This window comes from Phascolarctos cinereus, unplaced genomic scaffold, assembly GCF_003287225.1.
Source record: "Phascolarctos cinereus isolate Bilbo 61053 unplaced genomic scaffold, phaCin_HiC Scaffold_3;HRSCAF=262, whole genome shotgun sequence".
NCBI classification, from domain to species: domain Eukaryota; kingdom Metazoa; phylum Chordata; class Mammalia; order Diprotodontia; family Phascolarctidae; genus Phascolarctos; species Phascolarctos cinereus.
In genome coordinates, this window is record NW_027555736.1 from 180,188,716 (window position 1) to 180,215,919 (window position 27,204).

General features: G+C 37.0%; 1 protein-coding gene across 6 annotated transcripts in view; it reads left to right on the top strand.

Annotated features, from left to right (window-relative positions):
* The first annotated feature begins 505 nt into the window (after nucleotides 1-505).
* Nucleotides 506-27,204, top strand: part of CDIN1 (CDAN1 interacting nuclease 1) — a 337,401-nt gene continuing 310,702 nt past the window's right edge. For 2 of the 6 annotated variants that reach the window (XM_020993328.2, XM_078151316.1), the window contains exon 1: nucleotides 506-906. In XM_020993328.2, coding sequence (XP_020848987.1) covers nucleotides 806-906 — 101 coding nt within the window. In that variant the 5' untranslated portion in view covers nucleotides 506-805. Of the gene's footprint in view, nucleotides 907-12,309; nucleotides 12,381-27,204 lie in introns of all 6 variants that reach the window. The other 4 variants (XM_020993007.2, XM_020993253.2, XM_078151318.1 and 1 more) reach the window with 3 other exon arrangements.

Here is a 27,204-nt window from a genome sequence, read left to right on the forward strand (position 1 = left end):
TTTCCAAAACGCAAAATCAGTTTCTCCATTCTGCCGCTCGATTTTGATAGGGTCCTCAATGCTACTTAAAATTGGGGCACCTCTGGGGCCGTTCTCAGGTGCGGGGGATTCCTCTAGGAGTCCCTTTGCTCTCCCTACCAGGCTCTGGGGTCATTCACTCCTCGCAGACCTGCTCCCCAACTTCTCTACGCACACCCCGAAAAAAGGCGAACTCGGACTCTTACGTGAGTCATTTTAACAGCCGTTTTCCAGGAACTCGTCTGAGCACCGACTATCTGGTTCCCTAACCAGTGCACTCCATGTGCACTTTTCCCCCTTAAGGAAGTTCTGGGCGCGGGATATGGAGGGAACCTCTTCCCGAAGCGCCCAGCCCAGCATTGGAATGCAAGATGGCAACAGCGTGGCCTTCGCAGCGCTGGAGTTTCGGGCAGCCTGCCGTCTTGTAGCATTACTTCCTGGTTACTTTTCCCTTAACTGACATGGCCCCTATTCGCCTTCACTTCCGCGCTCTGCGGCTGCTCAGAGAGCCGAGGTGAGGGCAGTCCCGCGCAAAGCCCGCGCTACTGCAGCCGCAGCAGCTACCGCTGTGAGCTCGGGGACTGCCGCCGCGTGCCCTTCCTCCCCGCCCCCAGCTGTGCCGCGTGCTGTGCCGACGGAGGAGGAGGACCAAGGGTGCACGGTGCCCGCTGTCTCCATCCCCAGACCCGTTGCCTTTCTGGCTGCTCCGGCCCTTGTCATTTCACTCCCCTCGGACTCCCGCTCCCCTCGGATTCCCGCTCCCCTCCGCCCCCTTCCCGGGCCAAACATGATATTGACCAAGGCCCAGTACGAGGAGATAGCTCAGTGCCTCGTGGCTGTGCCACCTACCAGGCAGAGCCTGAGGAAGCTGAAGCAGATGTTCCCCAGGTAAGTCTCCCGCTCTTTCTGCAGGGTAGCTACGCCCCTTAGTCACCAGGTGCCACAACGCTAGCGGGTACATACAGTGCTGGGGTCATAGCGGTGCCAGGACATTCATTGCATAGGTAGGGATAATTGACAGTATCACCATACCCCTTACCTTCTAGAAAAGATCCTCGACGTGTAAGCCCTTTATATCTTCAGCGCCACAAGAGTAACTTCTCAAAAAAAAAACAACAAACCACGCTCGTTGGCGAATGAATGAATGAGTAGGAAGAGAAATTTTACAAGAAACCGACACTGAAATATGTTAGAGAGTAACACAATCAACACGCCGTTTATTAAACTCGAGGCGTTGTGGGGGTGTTGGGGGATACAGTGACAAAAGTGAAACAGTCCCTGCACCCTCCAGGGGTTCACAGTCTAGCTAAGAGGCACACGTGTAAATATGTAGTTAGATACAAAGTAACTTTGTGAAGGCATTAGCAGCTGGAAATCGAAAAGGCTTCAGGTAAAGTTGGTTCTGGAGCTGATACTTGAAGGAAACCAAAAGATTCTTAAGAGGGAGAGGTAAGGAGAGAGTGAATTCCAGGCACTGGTACTCAGCCACACAGAATATCTTGCCATCTGTGCTCAATTTAGTCTGGTGGCTTTCTGGGACTGTCATATGCCAAGGTGGTCTGGTGGTTAAAATCTTCTAACTCCTTCAGATAAATTTGTGCCCTGAGGATGTCTTAGTTTATTAATGAAGTAGATATGGATAAGCAGATGTAGCAATAGCTCCTCATAGTAGGTAGCTTGCTGATCTTAGAGTCAAAAAGACCTAGGTTCCAGTCCCATTTATGACATTAGTTGTGTGACCCTGAGCAAGTAACCTATGTGCCTCAGGTAACTCTGACTTATCTCATAAATCATATAGATTGGATATATCTGGTGAGGAAGGAGTCCACAACAGGTGTTCCCTAGTAGGAGATCAGGGATCTTGTATTTCTCTTTTTGTTTGGGCCTCTTTCTCTCCTCCCTACTCCCACCCCATTCCCCCACCAAATAATAATTTTGCCTGAATTTAATTTCCCAGCCATTATTTCTCTTATTGAAATTAGGATAGCAGAATTTGCAAAGCCCTAAAAATAATCTAGTTCCACTCTGATTTTACAAATGAGAAAATTAAGATCAAATTTACTCAAGATTACATGGTTAGTGATAGAACCCACAGTAGAAGGCAGACTTCCTGACAAACAAGTCAAGTACAGCCAAATTACTTTGGTTATACCAGATAAAGATTACTGCTGTTCCTTAAACTGCTAAGATAATTAGAATTTATCTGTACTCCATTATCTGGTACGCTTAACCCATCCCTTGTAACTACCTTATTTCTTACTATATTTTAGTCACTCAAGTTTACATTCTAGATAAGTCATACTCAACTTTTTATTTTCTCACTCCTCCACCATTATCCAACCAGTTGCCAGATTTTATCCACTTTCTTTGAAACATCTCTACTATCCACCCCCTTCTCATTGTCCCACAATCACCATCTTACAGGGCCTTATCATGTCTCACTTGGACCACTGTTATAGTCTCCTAATTGGTCTCTTTACATGCAATCTATTACCTGTCTAATCCATTCCCCATACAGCTGCCAAATTGACGTTCTTAAATCCTAAGTCTGACCATGAAGTTCCACTGGTCAGGGTGATTCAAAGGCTCCTCACTGACTCTGTACTAAAACATAGACTCCATTGGCATTGAAAGGCTTTCATAATTTGGTTTCATCCTGTGTTTCTCTGTCTTTCTGTGTGTGTCTCTCTGTCTCTTTCTCTCTCTCTCTCTCTCTCTCTCTCTCTCTCTCTCTCTCTCACACACACACACACACACACACCCCTTGTTACTCTCCATTCATGACATTCTGTCTCTGGCCTTTGTGCCCCTCATGCCTGGAATTCTGTACCTCCTCTCCTCTGACTCTTAATAACCAGTAGCTCCCTTAGGAAGCCTTTACCGATTTTCCCCCCTAGTTGTTGCTGTCCTCCCCTAACCCCCAATCACTGTGTATTTATTTTGTATCCTATCAGTCTATTTTGTATCCTTTCATTCCCCTAATTAGAATGCAAGATCCTTGAGGGCCAGAGACTGTTTCATTTTTGTATCAGCATTGCAAGTATTAAGTACAATTCCTAACACTTAGTACATACTTTAAAAATGGTTTGTGGATTGAATTTTGAAAAATAGACCCATTCCCCCTATTCCATTCTTTAGGCATTATTATGCTATAAACACATTTTATGTCATGATGAGAGGGAGAATATTTTCTATGCCTAGAGTTTATTGTACTAGTATCATTAGTGATGAAAGAAGTTTGACCATGTAATTTATCTTCAGGTTATGAAAATTAAAGCATGGTTTGAATCATGTGATACAGGAATTAGGACACAGGTTATTTTTATTCTTGACTCCATCACTTATCTAGCTGGGTGATCCTGGGCAAGTAATTTAATCTTCTGGCCTTTCAGCTTCCTCATTGCTAAAGTAAGAAGTTTGGTTATTAAGCTTTTTATGATGCTCAATATGTATCATTGGATCATGGAGGTTGGTAGTTTGTATATTAATATGCCTATTTTGTTGAACTGAACAGATGAAACAGGCTCAGAAAGGCTGACTAGGCCACAGTCATGGCAGAACTGTTGTAAGAACTCACTTCTCCGGTTCAAGTCTGTTGCTTTTCTCTATACTTCTATCAAGCCACTTTCACCTGCAATATTCTATGATTCTAAACCCTGAGGTAATGCCCAAACCTCATTTTGAAGAGTGCTTTCACCTTTATCTTCTCTAACCCTTTTCTAAGAACTTCTAACAAGAAGAAAAATTGACTAGTAGAAGTTTGATCTGCTTTTATTAAGCTCTGCCTATTGTCTGGAGTAGGTGCTAATGAGCAGCAAAATGGAGAAAAGGGTAGGGTTATAGGGATTCACAAACCAGGATTTTTCTAAGAAAAGTCACTTTAGGGTGAAAAAACAACAACAAAGAAAACATTGTTATATTATTCTAGGAGTTTGATCCACTATCAACTGTTATGTAACATCCTTTTTTTTTCTTCATAAGGAAATTCCATCTCTCTTTATTAAGTTAACTTTCCTTTTTTTTTGGGAGGTTTGTAGAAGTTGTTACTTTTTAGATTGCATAGACATTTCTACTCCAACCCACCCATTGACTCACAGTTCTTTCTCACAATATTTTTACTCTTCTTTTTGTAAAATTATACTTCCTTCACACTTTTATTTAGCAGTTATTTATTTATTAAAACAGCTCTACATTAGTCATGTTATGAAACAGGATTCAGAATAAAAGGGAAAAACCATGAGAAAGAAAAAAAACAAAAAAGTGAAAATAGTATACTTCAATCTGCATTCAGGCTCAATAGTTCTTTATCTGGATGTGGAGAGCATTTTCCATCATGAGTCTTTTGGAATTGTCTAAGGTCATTGTATTGCTGAAAAGAGCTAAGTCTATCAAAGTTGCTGTTACTCTGTACAATGTTCTCCTGGCTCTGCTCAGTTATTTATTTATTAGGGAACTACTTGGTGCATGATGGGAATTGGTACATTGTATCTTGGGTGGTTTTTTTTTGTTTTTATTGTCCTCTTTTCTTTCCCATTTCTCTTATTCTGTGTGGGGTGGGGATAGGGCTAGGCACTGGACCTGTAATTTTATTGATATAGGTATCTCCCAAGTGTATAAATACCTTCTAAAAATCAGAGGACACTAAACTGTACTTAAGGATCCCTGGCTGGTGGGGGGGGTGGGGAAGGAAGGGGGAGGTGGCTATACATATCGACTTGGAGAACCACATGTTAATGTTGTATTTTTATTTATTTTGATAAATATTTCCCAATTACATTTTAACCTGGTTAAGGCAGCACTTGGGAGTGTTGCCCACAATGTGGCTAAATGACCACCCCCTGGTCTAGAGCCTTGAGAGATTGATTGACTTGCCCAGAGTCACAGAGCTGGTATGTTTCACAGGTGGAATTTGAACCCAGGACATCCTGGCTTTGGGGACAGCTGCCTCACATCTTTGTGGGAAAGTAACAATTCATGAAAGACTAGAAAGACTAATTTGATCACTTTCTCCCCTTCTGTCTTCCCTGCTTCCCAATATTGTCTGGGAAAATGGTGAGATAGTACTTGCTTGATTATGTTACTTTATTGCTTGATTTTATTGCTTGATTATATATTGTATTATTATGTATATTTTATATATACATATGTATTATATATAATTATATATTATATTATATGTATTATATGTATACATATATGTGTGTGTATATATATACATATATATACATATATATACACATACATATACATATATATACATATATACATATATATACATATATATATATGTATATATATGTTGCTTGATTATATATTAAATACTGGGCTAGCCCTGCTACTAAAGAATCTAGGTACACTTGATTTAGCTGGAAAGTATTGTAGCTTTCTAGGCATTACTTATGTAGTTCAGGCTCTCTTATTATTTGTATGACCTTGGGCAAGTCATTTCTCCTTTAACCAATAGGGGCAATATTACTGTCATTACTCGCCTCATTGAGTCATTGTGAAGGAAATTGTTTGTAGACTGTGAAACTCTACATAAATAGGAGCTAATGTGATTGAGTGAGATGGTCGTTCGTGTACAGAGGATGCCTTTGGTGAAGTAGTAACTGTACTTTCATTTTTAAGTTAGTATCCTGTTACCTTGGATGTAAAGAGCACCTTTTTTGCTCATGTCTCAAAATGTATTCATATATTTAATTTTAATGGGATTTAATTTTATTTTTGGAATTCTTATATATTTATAAGCTACCTCCTTGCCAAAACATCCAATATCAAATATCACTATTTCCACTGTTCTTGTTTCTTGGATTTATGAGAATTTCAAAGCTGTAATGTAAAATAATCAAATATTCAGTTTTCCTTTTAGGGGATCATATTCAGAGCTAGAAGCAACCTTGGAGATTACTGAGTCTATCCTTTCACTTTAAAGAGGAGAAAATGGAGAAGGAAAGTGAGCTGTACTAAGTCCCATAACTAGGAAGAGACATGAGAAGGCCTGGGTTAGAATCCCAGATTCAATCTGAGTTCTCTTTCTTTTTATATGAGGTGAACAGTAAGAAGGACAGTTTGGCTAGGCCAAAGAATGCAGGAAGGAGACTTACATACAGTGAAGTTGGAAAGGTGGGTTGGAGCCAGGTTTGAAGGACTTTAACATCCAAACAGAGGAAGAATTTGTTTTTATGTGTGTGTGTGTATGTGTGTGTGTGTGTGTGTTTCCAGGCAATATGGAGGAACTAGAATTAATTGAGTAGGGAAGCAATGTGGTTAGAACTGTGTTTAAGGAAAATCACTTTGGCAGCAGTGTGAAGAGTTTAGAGTCGTTAGATACTTACTTGAGAGAGGGAAACCAATTAGGAGGTCATTATAGCAGTGCAACTAAGAGGTGATGAAGGCCTGAAATACATTGGTGGTTGTATGAGTGCTGAGAAGGGGGACAGATATGAAAGATGTTGTGAAGCTAGGAACAGCAAACTTGAAGCAGGGAGACCAACCAACAGCCCATTGCAATATTCTAGGTGTGAGGTGATGAGGGCCCACATCTAAGTGGTAACAGTGTCAGAGGAGAGAAAGGGACAAATTTGAGAGATATTATGAAAGTAAATTGATGGGCCTTGGCAACAGATTGAATGTGTGTGTGTGTGTGTGTGTGTGTGTGTGTGTGTGTGTGTGTGTGTGTGTGTGTGAAAGAGTGAGGAGTAGAAGATGACGTTTAGGTTGTGAGCCTGGGTAATTAGGAGAAAGGTAGCACCCTCAACAGAAAGGCTGTGAGTATGGCAAAATTGTGTACATGAGACCTTGGCTTTTGAGGCGGGGAGTGGAATCTTTGGCTCAAAGTATGTTGTTATTTTTTAAATCTCTTTAAGGAAAAAAAAGCATATTTACAATTTGCTTCTCAGCATGTCTACACCAATTCGCAGCTCCACCAAGGGTGTATTAGTGTGCCTGTCTTCTCACCACCCCTCCAACCTTGTTTATTCCTATTTCTTGTTATTTTTTGCCAATTTTCTGGAAGTGGAGGAAACTTCAAAATTGTATTGATATACATTTCTCTTGTAATGAGTGATTTGAAGCTATCTTTCATTTGGTTGTTATTTCTTTTGAGAATTTGGTTTATATCCCTTGAGTATTTGCCCATTTGGAGCACTGTTCTTCCTCAGAGATATTGCTAAGCAACTTGACTATAGATTGCGGAGCATTTACCATATGCATTGGTAGAGGGCCATTTCTTTACCCAGAGTTCCCTATAAAACCACAAATACAGTAAAACAAATATAAACATTTCTTGTGATCCTATATGGCTGCAAATATTGGAGCACATATCTTGGAAGAATAAAAATCACAAGTAGCCCAAAAGACATGGCTAAGTTGTAGCATATAACCAAGGATCATTTAAGTTCAAGAAAGGGTATAAAGCAGTGCTGTCAGATTCAAATAGAAATGTATCCCTGCTGCTGGCATATTGACCTGGAAAACCATAAATTAATATTGTCCTTATTTTATTGTACTTTTGTTTATTTTGTTAAACATTTCCCAATGACACTTTAGTCTTTTTTGGGTCATGAAAGGCTGGGAGTTTGACACCTTTATTGTAAAGGATCTTTCCAAGGATGGTTATGATGGAAAAGGAGATAGGCCAGTTCAGTAGTGAGGTTGAGAGACACTAGATGGACATCTCAATTACATGCTATTACTGTCAAAGTAACTAAACACACACACACACACACACACACACACACACACACACACACACATATACGCACACGGCGTACAAAGAGAAGATGGATTGCATTTTCTACAGGTGACTTATAGAAGTACCTGGACTGGAATTGCAAGGGTTTAAGAAGGTGTGGAGTGTTTGTATTCCTTACTGTTGGAGAGGGAACTCACATCAGGGAAATCATGGATTTTTTTTCTTTTATTTTCCAGAGTATTTAATAATACAGTTTCTATCGCAGTATAAATGGTGATGTTTCTAGTCATCTTTTCTCAGTCTCAGCTGTAAAATGAGTAAGTTGGACTAGTTTTCCATTTAGTTCCTTCTAGCTCTAACGAATCTAGTTTATTCTATGCTATTCTGTACTCCTCTAGTCTACCTTGTACACCATTGGTCCCTAGTTTGCTATACTTGAATATAAATGCTCCTTTGAGCCACAATTATGTATTTGTGTTGCTGCCCAATGTATTTAGCTTTTCTTTCTTCAGGTACAAACTTCCCAGCAGGTGATTTTCATTTTCTACCTGCTAAAATTATCTTTTATATTGTATTTTTAAGCCCAGACATGAAATATTTCCAAGATTTTATTTTGGTTATAAAACTAAGATGCCATTTCAACAGTGTACCCTATGTTTATCCCGTGCTGACTCATTAGTATTGTTGTCTGCCCAATGGTATTATTGCATTTGATCATATGCTCTTTTACTTAACCACCATTTTCTGATACAACACAAGCCTAAAGTGGTTTTTTTTTGAGAATAAAAGAAATAGGATTCATGGTATTGATTTCTTAAGTAGCCTACAGTATATTTGGAGGAAACAACATGGTATTTATGCCTATGAGAACCACTAATTAAAATCTGTCACGTTCTCTATGTAATTATTTGTCAATTTCAGTCTATATTCTATTTTTATTATAGACCTTTTCCTAGTTCCCCTCCTCCAAAATGAGTCTGTTTGTTATCCATTTCTCCTTGGATACTCTGACTCACATTTTTCTAACCATGTCTTACATATTTCCAACCAAATCTTCTCCATGCAGTCTATAATGGTCCCTGTTACCTTCTAATTCTTTAATTTTGATGTAATCATTCACATATAATAATTGTTTTAATTGTGAAAAATGATTTTCTAGGTGTGTTATCAGCAAATGATAACCTCTTTTCCAATATTATTCCCTCAATTCTTTTTTCTGGTCCTCTTGAGATTGCTAGAATTTCAAATGCCTTATAAAATAAAGCAGTACAAAGTAGCCATCCTTGATTTGTACCTGCTTTTAGTGAAATTGCTTCTGATATTGCTCTACTGCCTATTATGTTGACTCTTGGCTTGAGGCTGTTTTGTATTGTTTTGAGGATAGAAACCGTCCATACTTTCTCTTTTTAGAATTCTCATGCATGAATGTTGGATTTTATCTGAAGTTTTTTCATATGTGTTGATATAGTTTTTGTTTGTTTGCAAGCTTTATTATGTTGATAGTCTTCCTGATGTTGAATCAGCCTTAGTTGTTCATGATGAATAATTTTCTTAATGTATTGCTGTATTCACTTGGTTAATATTTAGTATTTTTGCATCCACATTAATAAGATTGTCATATAATTTTCTTTTTATTGTTACTTTTCTGGGCTTTAAAATCAATACAATACTCATAAATGTATTGAATAAAATTGCTCCTTTTTTCTATTATAATGAATAACTTATATAAAAGAGGAATTGTTTGCTTTTGGAAAGTTTGAAAGAGTTCTTCCATGGATACACCTAGACAAAAGTTTTGTTTTGTTTGTTTGTTTGTTTTGGGCATGGTAACTTTTGTTGACTTGTCCTATGTCTTCCTCTGAGATTTTATCTGTTTAAATTATTTCCTGTTGTATCAGTTTTGGCAGTTTGTTTTTGTAGACAATCATCTATTTCCTCTAAATTCTGTACTCTGTTAGCATATACTATTCCACTATAGTTTTCTTGATTTTTTTTGTCCTTATTTTGAGTCCCTAGTTTTCATTTGTGATTTTCCTAATTTGTGTTTTCTTTTCCCTGTTGGTTGACTAAATTTGCTAATAGCTTGTCAACTTTATTGGCCTTAAATAAAACAGAAGTTGGATTTTTTAAAAAATCAATTCAGTTGTTCTTGAATTGTCTATTCTATTTATTTCCCCTCTTTCATGATCTTACTTTCCTTTGGATTACTGCTTTGTTTCTCTTCTAGGTTCTTTGAGAGACACTGTAGAACACTGAATAGAGAGCTGGCCTTAAAGCTAAGAAGAATTGGGATTCAAATCCTGCCTCCTTGGACACATACTGATTTTATAGTATGCAAGTCACTTAATCTCTCAATGTTCTAGACCAGAGGTATCAAATCAGATTAAAATGTAATTGGGAAATATTTGGCAAAATAAGTATAAATACAATACAACATAGACGATGTTAATTTGTGATTTTCTAAGTCAATATGCTGCCTACCATGATGGGTTTCTATTTGAATTTGAGACCAAATATTCTAGACAACCCTCTACAGCTATAAGTTGCTAAGATGATACAGACTTGCTTTGGTAGAAGGAGTTTTCTCACTTAGGGGTTCCATATACCTATGAAATAACAGGTCTAGTCTCAGAGATTTCTTCCTGTCTAGTGCTTTTGGTGGCCAGCTTCGGTTTTTTTTTTTCTTCATTCTTAGTGATAGAAAGTTATCTCTAAGAACAGGGCTAGTTACATTTCATTGGTTTTGATATATGGTCGTAGGATCTTAGTTTTAGACATGAAAGGACCTTAGAGACCAGTTAGTCCAACCTCCCCATTTTACAGATAAGGAAACTGGGACCTCCAGAAGTTAACTCACTTGCCGCAAGTGATATCAGCAGTAATAATAAGTGACAGAGATGGGCTTTGGACTCCACTTTTAATTCTTTCTGACTGTATGAGGCCATCTCTTTATTGTTGTTATATATTTTTTTTTTACTTTTTAGGCATTTGGGGTTAAGTGACTTGCCCAGGGTCACACAGCTAGTATGTCTCAAGTGTTTGGTATGAGGCCAGATTTGAACTCAGGTCCTCCTGACCTCAGGGCTGGTGCTCTATCCACTGTGCCATCTAGCTGCCCCTGTTGTTATATATTTTTTTAAAGGATCCTTTTATGTTTCTGGTTTCTTCATTAATCTAATCATTATTTTTGGTGGTGTTTTAGTTTCTATATATTTTCTTGGATCATTTTGTTATTTAATTTTATTGCATTAGTAGTCTGAAAAGGGTCTCTATACTATGACCTAGTATGTGATCAGTTTACATCTGTCCTATGTGTACTTGAAAGTAATAAATATTCTTTTCATTTCTCATCTATCTCTCTCTCTCTGTATATATATCTATATCTATATATGTATATCTATATGTATGTATATGTATATCTATATCTATATCTATATAATCTTTTATTGGTAATCTCTTTAATTTGTCACATTCTAGTAAGGGGGTTGAAGTCTTCTACTATTATAATTTTGATCTATTTCTATCTGTGTCCCTGTTAACCTCCCTGTTACGAATTTAACTGTCTAATTATATGGTCAATATAACTTGACAATTGTTAGATATTTGTTATACGTCATTCACTTTACCATTATGTAGTGGCCTTTTTGTCCCTTTGTATTTCTGAGAATTTGGATTCTATTTTATTTTGGCATGACTGCTACTCCTGGTTCTGTTTTTGGACTTCTAGTTGCATGATATAATTTAGATGAACCTCTTAATTTTAGTCTAGTTTCATCTTTTATTTTTTCTTAGATATCTTTCCAAAAGCAGTATATTAGTAAGTTTGGCTTTCTTTTTAGTTTGCTAAAATGAATATTTTCCTGAGGTTTAAGCTCTGATTTTAGTGTAGATATATGTTCTTTGTCGTTAGGTTTTGTTGTGACTATTTTTCATCTGTGTGAAACAGTTTTTTAATCGTAGATATACCGTGTTATTTTTGTTTTTTAGTGATTTTTGCTCTTTTATGTGGATCATAGTAACTGTTTTTATCCCCAAATCTAACTTTGTTATTACTATTACAATAAGGAGTGATTGCATATTTTATCCTTGCTTTGTTGTAACAAATCTTAACCAAAGGTAATAAGCACACTTGAAGTGTGTTATTTTTGTTAGTCTCTTATCATTTAACCATTTTAGATTTTTTCTCTCTCACTGTATGGCTCTCTATCTCTTTCATTATAGATTATTGTTAATAAATTGTTCTAGGTCTTGTTTGTCTTCAAAGTGAGTTCTGTTTCTAAACAACATAGTAGTAGTTGTAGTTATGTAATTTTGACATTTAGTCATTTTTAAAGATTTTTCTACGTAAAAAAAGCCTTTTATGTTGTATTTGTATTATTTAAAATAGGGTGTTTTTCTCTGTTATTTCTTTAGATATGACTTATTTTTAATTTCCCAAATTTTAAAATTACTTTAAAATTACTGAATTTTACAGTTATATGCCCTAGAAATCTTCATCTAGGGGTTCTTCTTGTTGGTGGCCTATTTGCCTCATCTGGAAGATGTTTTCTAAGCATGTCCTCAAATATAACATCTACCTTTTTTTTTTCCTTTTTCAGTATGACAGAATAAGATATTTAGAAGTGGCAGTGATGTGGGAATTCTTCTAGTCCAACCTTTCATTTTGCAGGTGAGAAAATTGAGACTTAGATTGTTTTGCTTACGTCCACACAGGTGATGGAACCAGGTTTTGACCCTAGGGCCTCTTACTTCTTCATGGAAACATTCAGCCTTTGAGCTGATAGTGAAGGATGGTGACCTAAGGAATGGGAGTCCCTACCATTCTTGGCTGAGGTGGATCAAGGTAGGTCAGGAGTTCCCTGGTCCTCGGTCAGAATGAAGTAGATGAACATGGGGGTTTCTCCTGTGCTCTTGCACCTTTCTTCTCAGGCAGGCAATGGTTTCCCCAAGATCTCAGTTTCGCTTATGGACTGGTTTTTGGGAGAGATAGTGGCAAGAATTGTTACTTAAGGGCCCAGACTCTCAAGGCTCTTCTGTATTTCTCAGTCTTGTTTGTAGTTGAGATGAGTTCAGACCAATAGGAGATTGGGATTATGGATGGAGTGGCAAAAGACTAAAGCAACTTCTGTGCCCTTTAGCCACTCAGATGAGAGGGGGTAGGGATATGTGAAGTTTGAAGCACCAATGTGCTACATCTAGGTCAGTGCTATCTCTGAGACTTCAGGGCTGCAGTACTCCCTGGTCCTCTCAGTTGTAGTTGTAGTTACTATTATCACATTTCTCAACTTTTCTTTTTCTTTCTTTCTTTTTTTTTAAAGTTTCTCTTTTTTTCCTTTCTTTATTTCTGGTGGGATAAGGATAGCGTGGATAGTTTTTTATGATTGGTGAAGGAATTTAAATAGGTAGGAGCTCACTTGTCTGACTTTCTTAACTGCTCAGATTTAACTGTCTTGATTAGTTTTGTATGATTTGTTTTTAGTTAACTGGCCATTTGCTTTATGATTGATGAATTCATAAATCAGTTGCTTAAAAATCTATTCTTTGGGTTTTGTTGAGTATTGCCAAGTTATCATTCCAGGGAATCTACATTTACCTTATCATTATTGTTAGTATTATTATTATTATTTTAGAAACTTGTGTATTTGCCTATCTACAGGATTCTGGCACTTTTCCCATTCTGTAAGCATTTTCAAACATTATCAATAGTAGCTTTGATGTAGTACCTACAAGTTCACTCATTTTCTAAGAAATAATTCATCTGAACTTGGAAACTTAATGCAAAGCCACCTGGATGCTTCATGTAAGTTTATCTCTTGACCTTTTTGGGACTCCAGTTCCCCCTTTGTGATGGGAGTTATCTTTTCTACTTTGAACATTTCTCCTTCTGGAAAAGACAAAAGCAGAACCAGAGTGGAGTTAGTTCTGCTTTCTATACTTCATGCTTTATTCTCCTCCTCTTGGTGCTTCTGACTCTGTAGACTTCACCACCATGACATGACTCAGTGGCTTTCTTGCTTCTGTCGTGCTGGTCCCATTGTTCCATTGAAGAATTCCTTCTGGCAGTCTCCATTTTGGGGATGGATCCAGGCTGGCTCTGTTTTATTTCCTGCCCAGCTGTGCTTCTTACTTTTCAGATTTTGTCACCATGCCATCTTCCAGTCTTCCCTGTCCCTCTTTTCAGCATCCTTTTTATTAGCTGCCTTCCCTCCATTAGAATGTAAGATACCTGAGAGGAGGCACTATTTTTCTTTTTACCTGAATTTGTATCTCAGGAATTTAGCCCAGTCTCTGATACATAGTAAGTGCTTACTAAATGTTTGTTGCTTTGTTATACACTAACTCACACATTCTTTGCCAAGGTGGGGCCTATGCATTTGCTTTCTGTTTTCCTTAAGTGTAGCTTCCCAAATTTATTGTTGCCTTTTGCATATGCTGCTGTCTTTTGCTCATTCTGAGCATTAGACTTCTTGACATGAAACCTTCAGTATTATGCTTCTTTTTGGTCTTTCATCCTAAGGTTCTATGATTTCTGTTCCAAATTCTCTTACAGTTTTGTTTCATTAGCAAAGCTCCCAGTTAGAGTCATGTTGATTTATTTACATGTCTCCTTCCCACATTTCTTCCTCTTTGAGATTCTGATTGGTTACATAATCATAATGTAATATTTGGACCATTTTTTATTGGTTAATAAAATCTCAGGGTAATAATAAAATCTCAAAGGACCTCACAGGACCACCCACCTAAACATTAATGCCCTTTCATACTTGCCAATTCAGTTTTACTCAGTAGCTAGGACTAACCACTGACTTTCAGGGTCAAGAATTGATTGCTTTGCCTTGCCCAGACCACATTTGTACTCCAGTGTACAAAATCTAGTTTTGCAGTTTGAGGCAAGGTCAGGGACCTGACAAAGAAATGATAACAAAAGAAAGTTTATCTGTGTGTTTTGCTCACTTGACAGTGAATACCTAAGTCTTTCTTAGCAGACAAAATACAGCCCAGATGCTAGAAACTTGCCCCAAATTTTTCATAATGATTCAATTCTTTTCTTTGACATGCTCAGATTCAATGACTTCAAGGGACAGTCTAGAAAGTTGCATAATTCTTTTAGTTTAGTTGTATAGTTCATGTATATATAACCTTATTTCTGTATTTTTGAGTTAAATTTCTTAATTTATAGTTTTCTTATTCTTTTGATAGTACATATCTATATATATTTTGGTAACAATTCAGCTCAAGAATTTATTAAGCTTTTACACATAAGAATACGGGGTGATGGGGATGTAAAGACAAAAACTGAACATGTTCTTGCCTTCTAGGACCCTTTATTCTAGCATAGGCGTACAACACATGATATAGGTAAATAAATGTAAGATGATTTATGGAGGGAGAGAGCGTGCCCAAATGGGGGAAGCCAGAGATTTTAAGAATTAGAGCTGATGAAAGAATACCTTATAGGCAAAGAGTTGGAAGATGGCAAGGGAACAGCTAGTAGGCCAGTGGACGAACATAGAATGAATGAAGGGGAGTCATAAGAAATAAGTCTGCAAAGATAAGTGGCAGCCAGGTTGTGGAGGACTTCAAATGCCAGGCTGAGGAGTTTATATTTCATCACAGAGTCTATAGGAAAGTGCCAGAGATTTTCAAGCATGGTGATAACATGGCCTCTTCCACATTTTGGGGTAGTTTGTAGATGTTAGATTGGAGTTGGGAGAAAATGGAAGGTGGGAAAGAAATAAAGAAGCTATTGAAGTAAAAGTGGAGGCAATGAAGGCAGCAAGTATGTGAGTAGGGTGGAAGCGATGTATGGGAGAGATGTGCAGGTAGAATTACTAAGACTTATCAATTGATTAAATCTAAGAAGTCAGGGATGACTCCAAACTTGTGAATCCAAGTGAGTGGGAAAATGTAACTCCAACAGGATGATAAGGTCTGTTTTGGATATTTTGGGCTTGTGATGCTGATGCGACTTTGAGGTAAAACTGTCCAGCAGAAAGTTGAAGTGGTACTGGAGTTTATAAGAGAGGGTAGGGTTGGATATGTTGATTTGGAAGTTATTTGTCTAGAGATAATTGTTGAACCTATGGGAACTGATAATCTCACCAAGACAGTGTTTAGAGATAAAAGTGATGGATAAAAGTTCCAAAATAGTGAAAATGGTTCCTAAAGGCAGGAAAAAGACTAGCCTAACCTGAACTAGGAATTCTAGGAGTGTTGTCGACCAATAAAAGATAATTCATTGATATGACTTTCAGAAATACTGTGAATTCATTTATACTGGAAAGATGGCCAGAGGTATTCTTTATATTGATCATGAAGCTAAACCATCATGGCTGGGGGGGTGGGGAATCCATATGACTATTCTGAGTATTTTCTTTTCTTTGAAGACAGTATTATTTTATTATTGAATGGCTGTTGAGGTTCAACTCCTTGTAAAGGAATTTTTTGTTAGATGTATGGCAGTTCTGTCCTAAAAGTTATTTTTACCCATTTTCAGAAACCTTTACCCTTATGTTTTGCTTTACATGTAAAAGTAAGAGTAAGAATTGGAATTACTACAAGGGAGCAGTTCAAAGAAAATCATAGCTAATGTTATCCCCAGAAGAATACGCACATTGACTATATTTACTATTAGAGTGGGGGAAATGCTTCATTTTTATGGGAATCAAATTAGATTATTGACTTCATTCATTTTTTAAGTCTACATTACAGACATGGAACTTTAAGCTACTAAGTAATAACACATACCAGTATGTTTACTTGTACAATAAAGAGAAATTAAATATTTCCTCCTTGGAGAAAAGGTTCAATTTAAGCTTAAAGTAATAATACTTTATTATTTGACTTTCAGACAAAAGCAGACTGAATTTACCATCATATATTTATTTCACACTTGGCACCATTTTTGCCATATCAGTTGAATTTTTGCCTTCAGAAATTATAGGTTCTACATCGACTGATATACTGTCACTGTGTGACCCAGATTAAAGTAGAAAAACTGAACTTTATATATGTACATCCTGCATAAGGGGATCCCGATCAATGTTCTTTTATGATAATGTGGGTACTTCATTATACTAGATCTCATCATAAAGTCACAACCTTGCTCTAACATCTTTCAGCTGGTCAGTCACCCATTCATAATATTATTTTTTCTGAAACTAACTAGCCCCTGTGAAGCTTAGGCTAAGGTGATATTTTCAAGGAATTGGATAAAAATCTGATCTACTAACACTGGGTTATTTCTGAGGATGTTTAAGCAGGGAACAGATAATTATCTTTTAGAGGTGGTAGTTTGGACTAGTAGTAAAAAAAAAAACACTTGAAAAACTTGGAAAACTAAAACATACATACCAAATATTTTTTGAATGAATGTGAGTCATTTTTAGGGGCACGTTAGCTGACCTCTACTTCCATCATCTTCCTTCACTCACTTTCAGGCTTTACTACTCATAGGAGGTAGTAGACACATTGAACCATATATGCAGTCTTTGTTAATAAGTACTTGCTAATAAGAATTCCAGTGACCAGTTAGCTGTGAACTCTGACCCTCTCAAAAACCTGTGAGAGAAGATTATCTCAACAGGGTCATAGAATTTTAGAACTAGAGGAGTCTTTAAAGATCATCTAGTCCAATGAGTTGGAAGTCTCATCTTTCCCTCTATTTATACAATTGGTGGAATAGTAAATGCCTCAATTCAATCTTAAGATGCATAAAAAGCTAGGACCAAAACCTTTTTATTTACCTACTGTTGAAGTGGTGATAGGGATTCTTTGCCATGTGGTAGAATGTTTAGTTTAAAATAGGCCTACTTCTTCAAGGCATTGTATCATTCATAGTGTGGGCAAACTATATTACTTGTTATTTATTTGGTGTTTTAAATTTGTTTCTGATTACAAATCTCCAACATTATTATAAGCTTCTACTGAAGGTATGTTACTCTAGTGTTTATTTTGCAGATAGTGTGGTAGCAAAAGCTAATAAAATTTAAATTTAACTTACACTTCAAGCCCCATTGAGCTAAGATGGCAAATGGACTTGATGATGAGACAGAATCTTATAGTCTTTATCCTTTTTTAAATAAAAAAGGGGGAGGGGGAGGGGAGGGACTACCACAGCTGAACTGCAGTAGTTAGGTCCCAGGTAAGTTTTCTTAGGTCATATAAACATTTTGTAAAAAAGATTAAGGAAGGATTCTTTTATCTAGAGAGCTCCCTCAGTGTATCTTTTCTGAGTTCAGTAACTATTTGAGTGGGGAAAAGGGGTAGACAAATATAAAGCACAAGTGTTATGAAACACTGCCAAGCCATCAATCAGAAATGAAGATAAAATAGCTCTGAATCATGTAACATAGAACAACAGGAAAAATATGACTTAATTTACTAACATCTGACTTGTGTACAACAACCTAAGAAAATAGCTCTTCTTTTTTGTGAGGGACATCTATGCAGAAGGAAATATTTCTTTCCTGTTCTTAAGGTATTAACTTGATATTTTTAGTGTTAGGCAAGACATAACTGTATAGAATGATTTATATGTCAAAAATAGTATTATAGGATTGGGAATGTGAGTTGACCTCCCTTATAGCTATCCACCAAATAATATAGGTGCCGTTAATAATAATAACTCACCTCTGTACTGGACTTTAAGGTTTACAAAATGCTTTATATGCATTATGTCCTTTGAGTGTAACAACTACCCTTTGAGATAGTTGTTATTATCCCCATATCATACATGAGAAACTGATTCTTACAGGGGGTAAGTGACTTGTCTGGGGCTACATGGCTAGTAAATATCTGAGATAGGATTTGAACCCAGCTATTTGTGTCTTCAGAACAAGTTCAGAGCCCTCTCCATTATGCTACTCTACCACAATAGAGTCTCCTTCCCAGGAACTTAATCTGCTGTCATCTTGGCTTGATGGAGTGGATGTTGCCCATGTTTCACCTTAAATGGCTTGTGTGTCTCTTTGCATTTGGTCAGCTCCATTTAAAAATGTTGATGTACAGGTTAAGTCCCATTTCATTGAACTCTAGGGGATGGTTCAGGTTGTCCTGTTGTGTTGGTATTAGTTCTGTTTAATATTGCTTCAAATGTTCACAGATGTTATTGTAGAGTTATTTATTGTTAACCGAATTACTATAATGAGATCACAGGCCTTTAGAGCCAAGACCTTAGAAATTGTCTGGTCTACCACCATCCTTGTTTTATAGATGAATTAATTTGAAACTGTTTTGAAATTTGAGACCCTCACTGTTAGTGTTCTTGCTATATTCCTAGAGCACTTGTCTGTAACACTGTCACCCCTGTAGTAATCATCTCTCCTTGAGGGAAGGGACTGAATTTTGTATTTATACCCCCCCCTTTCTACCCCTCCCCGAAGCACTTTACATTGTGCTGCTGGCCCATAATTGGAACCATTAATGTAATAAATGGTGTCTATTAAATTAAAGTCTCATCACAGGGTTGATAGAAGCCTAATTTGTTTGTTAACTGTGGCAAAAATCATAAGTGAAAAGTACAGAAAATCAACAAAATTGAGGTTGTAAAGATTGGTAGCTTTTGGGATTTGGCCTTTTTTTCCTTGCTTTTAAGGTGTGACCAGCATGGTGGGGCAACAAAATCGTAGGAGTAGGAATCATTTGCTTCAGAGACCTGGAGATTTTCTAATCCTTTTTCTTGCTCCCTCTCTTTTGTCAGAAGCACCTCATAGTTTTGGGAGTCTGTTGTTCCTTGCTGTTTCAGCTTGGCAAGAATGTGTTATTTCTGAAAGGAGACTGGGTGACTGCTGGTTATGAAGTCAGGTCTCTACCATGCTGAGGTAGCCAAACTATAAATTGTTACAGTTAGTTAAGTCCAGGACAAGACTCAGGACTCGAACTTTTGTAGTCTGATCTCAATTGGGAAATTAATGTGAAAACTTAGCTGAGCCATTACTATTCTTAATGATAAAAACCGATGAACAATCCTTTCTTTCCAAAATAATTGAAAATTAATCTCCTTGAAATATACTCTCTATCAGAATACCTCTGCTCATGGTAAAATGAATATTTCTTAAATAAAAAGACTACTAATAAGCCTGTTTAAGAAATAAGTTTTTTATACTTTAAAATCTTGCTTTTTACTGCTAATAGCATATTCAGGAATACAAAACAGAAACTTTTCTCTTAAACTAGTTTCAGTATTGCAGGCAATCTCTAAAGCAATAAAAACAAATTTTGGACTAAGACTTTAATTCTTCTAGTTTATTTTGTCTTCTGAGTTTGGTGAACATGTCAATATTGATGGATATGAGCAAATAGAGATGACTTCTGATTCGGTGGCTTCACTGTGAGGCTACTGGGCATAGATGGGCATAGAAATCACAAAACTGACCAAAAAATGGTAGAGGTTTTTAATTTGCACCTGAGTTTGCTAATGTGTCACAATGAACAAATATTGCCCATAGATAAAGACCGTGGTGGTAGATAAAAACAGTCGTTATACCATAGCCTTTCCAACATCCTATAGATCATACAGGATTTCCTGTACTATTCCTCTGAAGTATGAAAGCAAGACCTAGTTAGATGTATTTCATCTGTTAGAGGTTCACAAAGAGACTAGATTTGGTACATTGTCATGAAAAATATTTTATTCATGGGATAGCTTTTTGGACAATTGTATTCTGTGCTGTATTACAATGGCACAATAAATTGCTGAATATACTGTCTGCTGAATATGACTTCACCATGAAAAATTTGATGCATTGGCGTAGGAAAGGTTGGAATATATCAACCTTTTCTGACAAGGGACTTTGAATTTTGACCTAATACAGATGACCTTTGTGTGTAATAAAAGTGAGCTTAATCTTCAGGTCAAGGTGGAGGTGAATGGCAGGGCAGTGAACTGAAGCTTGTGCTAAATATGGTGCATTATAGCCACCTACCTATTGGTTAAATTGAAGGCCAGCAGAGAGGTTTTTTTTTTTTAAATAGCATTTCCAGATGCTTATTTGCAGTAAGTTGTTCCATTCTTTAAAAGCGTCTTGTTTCTGCAAAGCAAGTTGTAGTAGGTAGATCCATGTTATAGTTTAGTATTTTATAGCCATTGTATGTATGTATACCTAGGTATATTTCTACTCCATAGTTACACTGAAGCTACATTTTTTTTAATTGGCTTATGGTCCATAGAAAAGATGTTTGATATGCATCACCTTGGAGGAAAAAAAGTGCTCTTTTGGGTTTTTTTTAGATTTATTCCTTTGGCAAGTTAGACCATTATCTCTCAACTTTATAAGTGATCTGTCCCTTCATAACAAGCAGTGGCATGTACTACCTTTTTTTGTATCACGATTCCCTTTGGCAATATGAAGTTCATGGATTCCTTCTCAAATCAGTGTTTTTAAATGCACAAAACGGAATGCATTATATTACAAAGGAAACCAATTATATGGAAATCCCATTACCAAAATATTTATTAAAAAAAAAAACAATGGGAGAACGCAATTAGGAGGACCCTCGTGATGGCTTGTTTCACAAAGCTTAATAGTACACAAATTGAATTGCCTTTGGAAAGTTCCTAACCCTACATCCAGTTTTAGACAAGTTCTCTAACCTGATACATATTTAAAACTAGATTTAAATATTTTAAAACATCAATTGATTCTTAATACAAAATAATTAGAAAGTTTTAATTATAAACTAAAACCCACTCTTTTATTAGCTACTGTCTGAGGGATTCTCCTTTTTTCTGCTCTTTACCACGTTAGTGGTATATGACCTGAACATTTATTGAATACTCAGCCTTGAGTAATGGCTTTTTTCTTAAAAAAAAAGTTTCGGGACCCTAATGGAAAGAACTTCCACTCCTTAATAGAGCCTGCAAAATATATTCTCCAGGACTGATCAGCTCTGAAGGCTCTAGAGGTTTGATGATTGGAATGGCAGGAAATCACGCTTTCAGGACATAACGAATTGACTAGGCCATCCATCATTTGTTAGCATGCGCTGAAACGCTGGGTTTGTGTGCAGAGGCCTGTGATTTAGTAAATACTTGGGAGATGAATAGAGCTTACACACAAGGGAAGATATTGCTGTCCTTCAGCAGCCGTAGACACAGACTCCTGCTGAGAAGGCCATCTGACGGCAGATCATCAGTAACTGGCCTGTCACAGTCAGCGGTGCCCACCGACCATCTCCAGTATATTAAATGCATTTTTAATATCTGCTTCAGTAGATTTAATGAAGAAAATTTAGTTTCCATACTCCAAGCCCTGCTTCCTCAAGTGTTTTAAAGCATACATTGTAGACTACATATGAAAGAGGGCTGGAGAGTATACAGGCAGTTAAGAGAGTTGATTGGAAAAGGAAGTTTAAAAAAATCATGTGTAAACAAAAACTGCTATTAGCTGAGTAGACATATTGGTAAAGTGAAAGAAGGATTTAAAAAAAAAAGAATATATTGCCCATCCCTAAACTCCTTTGCCCATAATTCATAAGTTCAACCTGCTGGGGCAAGCTTTGCTATTTGTAAGAAAGAACATTAGGCAGGGAAGAGATAGTTTTGATGTTGGACATGCTAAAGATTACGAAGTACTGTGGGGTTGGAGTTGGCCACTTTTCACACTCTTTCTGTAAGATAGTTAGAATCTTTTCATGAGGAGGTGGACAAGGAAAGGATTTTTAAAATTTCCCCAAATTTTGAACATATGTATATTTTTTCTGATTTATCCTGTTAGTATATTTCAGTTTTATATCTTGTGGAACAATTATGAACTATTTGTATGTATATGAAAGGAGATCCCAAACAAGGGAGGACCTGATTTAAATCAGTTCTCTCTCTTATATGTAAAGTTTCTTCTTTTTCATTTATAATTTTAAAAATGGATACTTTTATGTTCAGTCAGAATTTGTGGATTTGTCTCTTTTAATGAGTTTCAGGGCTGATATTATTTACCACAAAGCAGCAAGACAGCCAATTAGATATAGTTGCAAACATATACTTTAAAGGTTTTCCCTTCTTGCTTCAAGGGAAAAAACCTCTATAATGTGCTCTTGTGTTCACAGGAGAAGAAGAATCTACAGAATGGGACCTATAAATTTGATTCCCGTATGTGTTCAAACAGTAATGTATTAAATGCATATTATTATAAAAATTTAAGACATGTCTTAAACACACTTACATTTTTATAACACATGGCAATATTAAATAATACATTTCCTTGTTAGCATCTGTTTGCCGTCATTGTTGGCAAGGCCTATGATTTATTACTTAAATTAATGACCAAGACCATTTTGGACCTGATATATGCCCCTAAGCTTATTACATCACTAAATAAAATAAAATGTACACGCTTGTGACAGAGTCATTTTTGTAATTGTTTATTCCTTTAAGTGGCCCATTCAGTAATTCACTGAAAGGTTCATAGTGGTTGGTTTGCAACCAGAAAATAATCTCAGAAAGGTGAAATGTGTCTAGGAATTTGGGGGGTTGAGAGGGTGTTGAGTTTCAGTAAGAATCTGTAATATTCTAACTGCCCCCGCCCTTGCCCCTGACCCACTCACTATGTCCTTGGTGGATGTTTTTGATAGAGCTTTCTGCACCTACAACCTCAGTTCCCTGTGCCTATTTCCTTCATAAGGATTTTAGGAGGGAACTACTGATTTTTAGAGTTGGGTCACATCTGTCTAAAAATCCCACGACTCTTGGTAAAGTGATTTGGCTCTGACAGCCCTTGTGAGGTGGTTCCTTCTGAGGCTGTTTAGTGTTTCATTAACTGTCATTTACAAAAACAAAGCACGTTTCTGAATTTTAAGCATATTTCCTTTTTCTAGGTTAGAAAGGTTCATCCTTTTTGTGGTGAACTTGGATGACTTCATGGAATAGGGACCAGTACTAGTTTATTCCCTGTCTCTGTTAGTGTCACTGTAATATGGCATGGCTCTAAGCATCCTTATGCTATTCTGCTTTTCCTCTAAAAATGACAATTCCATCAAAGTGTAGTTCTGGAATATGGTTTCCGGGCTTCTCTCTCTCAAGTTAGGAATCCCATTGACAACTTGGGTCTCCTGGTGTTTGACAGCTAGGTCAGGAGTTTGAAGAGATTAATTCCTGCTTTTTGGACTACAGTGCTTATACACTCTCACCTAGAACCATATGGAGCATCTCTAGTGGCATCTAAACATATTACTTGTGGGAGAATTATTATTATTTTGGAGACCATGGGGTAATTTCCTTGTCAACTATCACTAACACAGAGAGACAAGACCTGCTCCCTAAGAATAATCATTTCTTTATTAAATGTTCCTTATTCTCCTTTCATCCCAGGTGCTGTGTATATTAATCAAATCATTCATAGGGAACATATTAAATCTTTATGTTAAATCCCCAAAATTAAGAAAGAGAGAGTAGGAACAGCACAGAGATATTGGCATTTATTTTAACAAGACCTTGTAAATAGTTTTTAGAAATCATTAGGCCCACAAAAATTATTTGTTCTTTAAAAATATGTATTGGTCCCAGCTATTTATACCATTGACATCTTCTCCTCTCCTTACTTTCTCTTAAACTCTTTATCTGTCTGTCTCTTTTTGGGAAGACTACAAATGTCTGCCTGCAAAAAAGAATACTACATTTCACATGAAGATTTCGACCAAAAAGGAGACTAGAAAGGCAAGGATCCTTGTCCCTTTCAGGTGCTGAATATTGGATTTACCTGTACGGTACATATTTATGTGGCTCATCTGTGTGCATTCTCTCCTTCATTAGATTTGTAAATTCTTTGAGGACAGAGGCTGTGTTCTTTACTGTGATCCTGACTAATATTTTGGTCCAGAGATGTGCTTTTATTAGTTTAGGGAATTACTGTAGGGGAAACTCCCCTTACCGATGCAGGTCAGAGACTTATTGGTAACCTTTATTGCCTGGAGTACCAATGGAGAAAGTGACTTACCCAGGGTCACATATAGTAAGTGTCAGGCAGGACTTGACTGCAAGTCTTCCTGTCCCTAAGGCTAGCCCTCTTGTCCCACCATGCCATACTAATTTTCACTCTGCTTAGTAGACTATATTATGGTCTTTTAGTAGTCTGAAAGAGTTAATTCTCCTGTCCAGAGGTGAGCAGACTGTTCCCTTCTCCTTTGTAGGACTCAGCCCATTTTTCTTTCCTCTTGGGTCAGAGTATTTTTTTAGGGCCTATTTAAAAATATTAAAATATTCAGTAGGGAGCTAAGTGCTTAGTGTGGTGTTCTTCTTAATACTCAATGAAGCTAAAATACCGCACAGACAGGGAGCCATTTGTTATATTTTACTATATGAAGCAATAGCTGGGTAAACCTTAACCTTGTAATTTTGCAACTTCCACTTTATCATGTAGCTGTAAAAGGTAATCAAAATAAATCACAGGAGATGAAGAAATATTTTCCAGAAGTGGTGCTTGATCCATGAAATTTTAGTAAGCATATTAAATAATACAATATGATGTGCAATGTGTCAGATCTGATAAATTATTTTGTATAGGACATTTATACAACATATGCTGAGCTGCTATGTGAACAGCTTAATGACTATAAATTATGTTAATCTTTCTTGCGATATTTACTTTTTTTTACTGAAAAAAATATATTGTGTTTGCCTTTATCCATTTTTTTTGGGGGGGGGTTGGGGGGTGAAGCAGGGAAAGCTAATGAAAAGATCTGAGAAAGGTGTAGGTCACCCCTGAGATGCTATGACAGTGATCCAGGGTTCCTCAGCTGTGCAGTGTACATAACACAGATGTTGGAGAGTCATCTGTCAGCTATGCCTCTCCCATGGAGTTAAAGTTATAGGAGGAAAAGCATTTGACACAGTGCTGTCACTGTTCCATTTTCACAATAGAAGAGCATGCAAATATTGAACCTCCTGCTTAGCAGTAGTGCCCTGTCTAATGTCTGTGCTGGTTAGAATAAAAAATCATGGGTGCATCACGGGCTCAGAGATCTGACAAAGGTCATGCTATGTTGGGCATTTGAAATGGAAATTGTCTGGACTTAGATTTTATAAAGCTCCCACTGCTGTGTGTGGGGGGAATTTCAGCAGGGCTTTGTCCCTGGAGAGGCCTCTTAGGCCCTTTTCTGTCCTATGAATGAATTTAGATGTGAGGGTTACTTCTGCCTTAAAACTGTTAAGTTCATTTTGCATACATCCCCAGAGAGAAAAACTGGCAGATGCTTTTGTCTTGGAAGTGTTTAAAAGAAAACTGCAGAGCAGGAACAAGAGAGAGAAGGGGCCCTGTGTGGAGTCCCAGAACATTTTGGAAATGGCCAATATGCAGTTTTCATCAGTATGAAGGCGGGGCGCAATATGGTGCCTGGAGCTCTCAAGGGAATATGAATGTTGATTAAGCATACTCCCAGGCTTTGAAATTCTGAAAGCAGTGTCAGAATAATGGATGTTGAGCAAATGTCAAGCATTTGTTAATTTCTCTGTTATTTGGAGTTTATCTACCATGATCAATCAAATAAACTAGTGCTTCTCTCTTGTGGCATGTGTCATTGATATGGTGATTAGGTGGCTAGAGAGACCTTCTGCTTTTTTCCAGGTAACAGATTATAAGCGAATAGACGCATCTTTCCAGTTAAAGGTTTGTTTATAGCTTGGTTTAGTGGAGACTGTTACATTAACTGGGTACTTTGGGAATGATATGAAAATCTGAGCCTGGACATGCCAGAGGCATTCAGAGTGGTGCCATTCCTACCACCATACTTAAATCGAGGATCATGGTTGTCCATAGTGAATCTGGTTTTCAGTGGTTTACAGCTTAGTGTAAAGCTGAGGAAATGGAGTTCTGATCCAGGATTAATTTTGGCATCTTAACATTTGGCATCAAAATTGAATTTGTCTTCTTTTTTGTCCTTTTTCCAATTTTTAATATTTAGTTTTAATTTGGTTATTGATTTTGGTGCTGAGAGACAGAAAATAGATAATGAAAGACTTGTTTTTTAAATTATGCATTCTCTAAATGGTCCAGCATTCTTCATTTCATGTTTTTTTTTTAAGTGTGTTCATCCTGATCCTCACATTTAAATGATTGAAGGCCTTTTTGGGTGCATTTTCTTCTTTGAAAATAATTTAAAGCATGGACAGTAAGAAGACAAAGAGTATTCTTCCCTTTTAAAGTGTATATGATGATGCTGACATTTTGAATGTGACTTGACATGATGTATCATGTCTAAGATACTGTATTTAAATAGATTCATTGATTTGAATCTGGAAGGGACCTTAAAGGTCATCTTTGTCAACACTCTTATTTTACTGTTTAGAGGTGACATGATACCTGTATGTTGTCTTCCCCATTAGAATATAAGCTCCTCAAGATCAGGGACTGTTTATTTATTTTTTGCCTTTTGTCAGGGTATAGCACAGTGCTTGGCACAAAAGTGGTACCTAAGAATTGCTTGTTGATTGCCTTAGAAGACACAAGGTAGTAAATAGAAGAGCTAGGATTTGAACCCAGGTCCTCTGACTCCAAATTCAG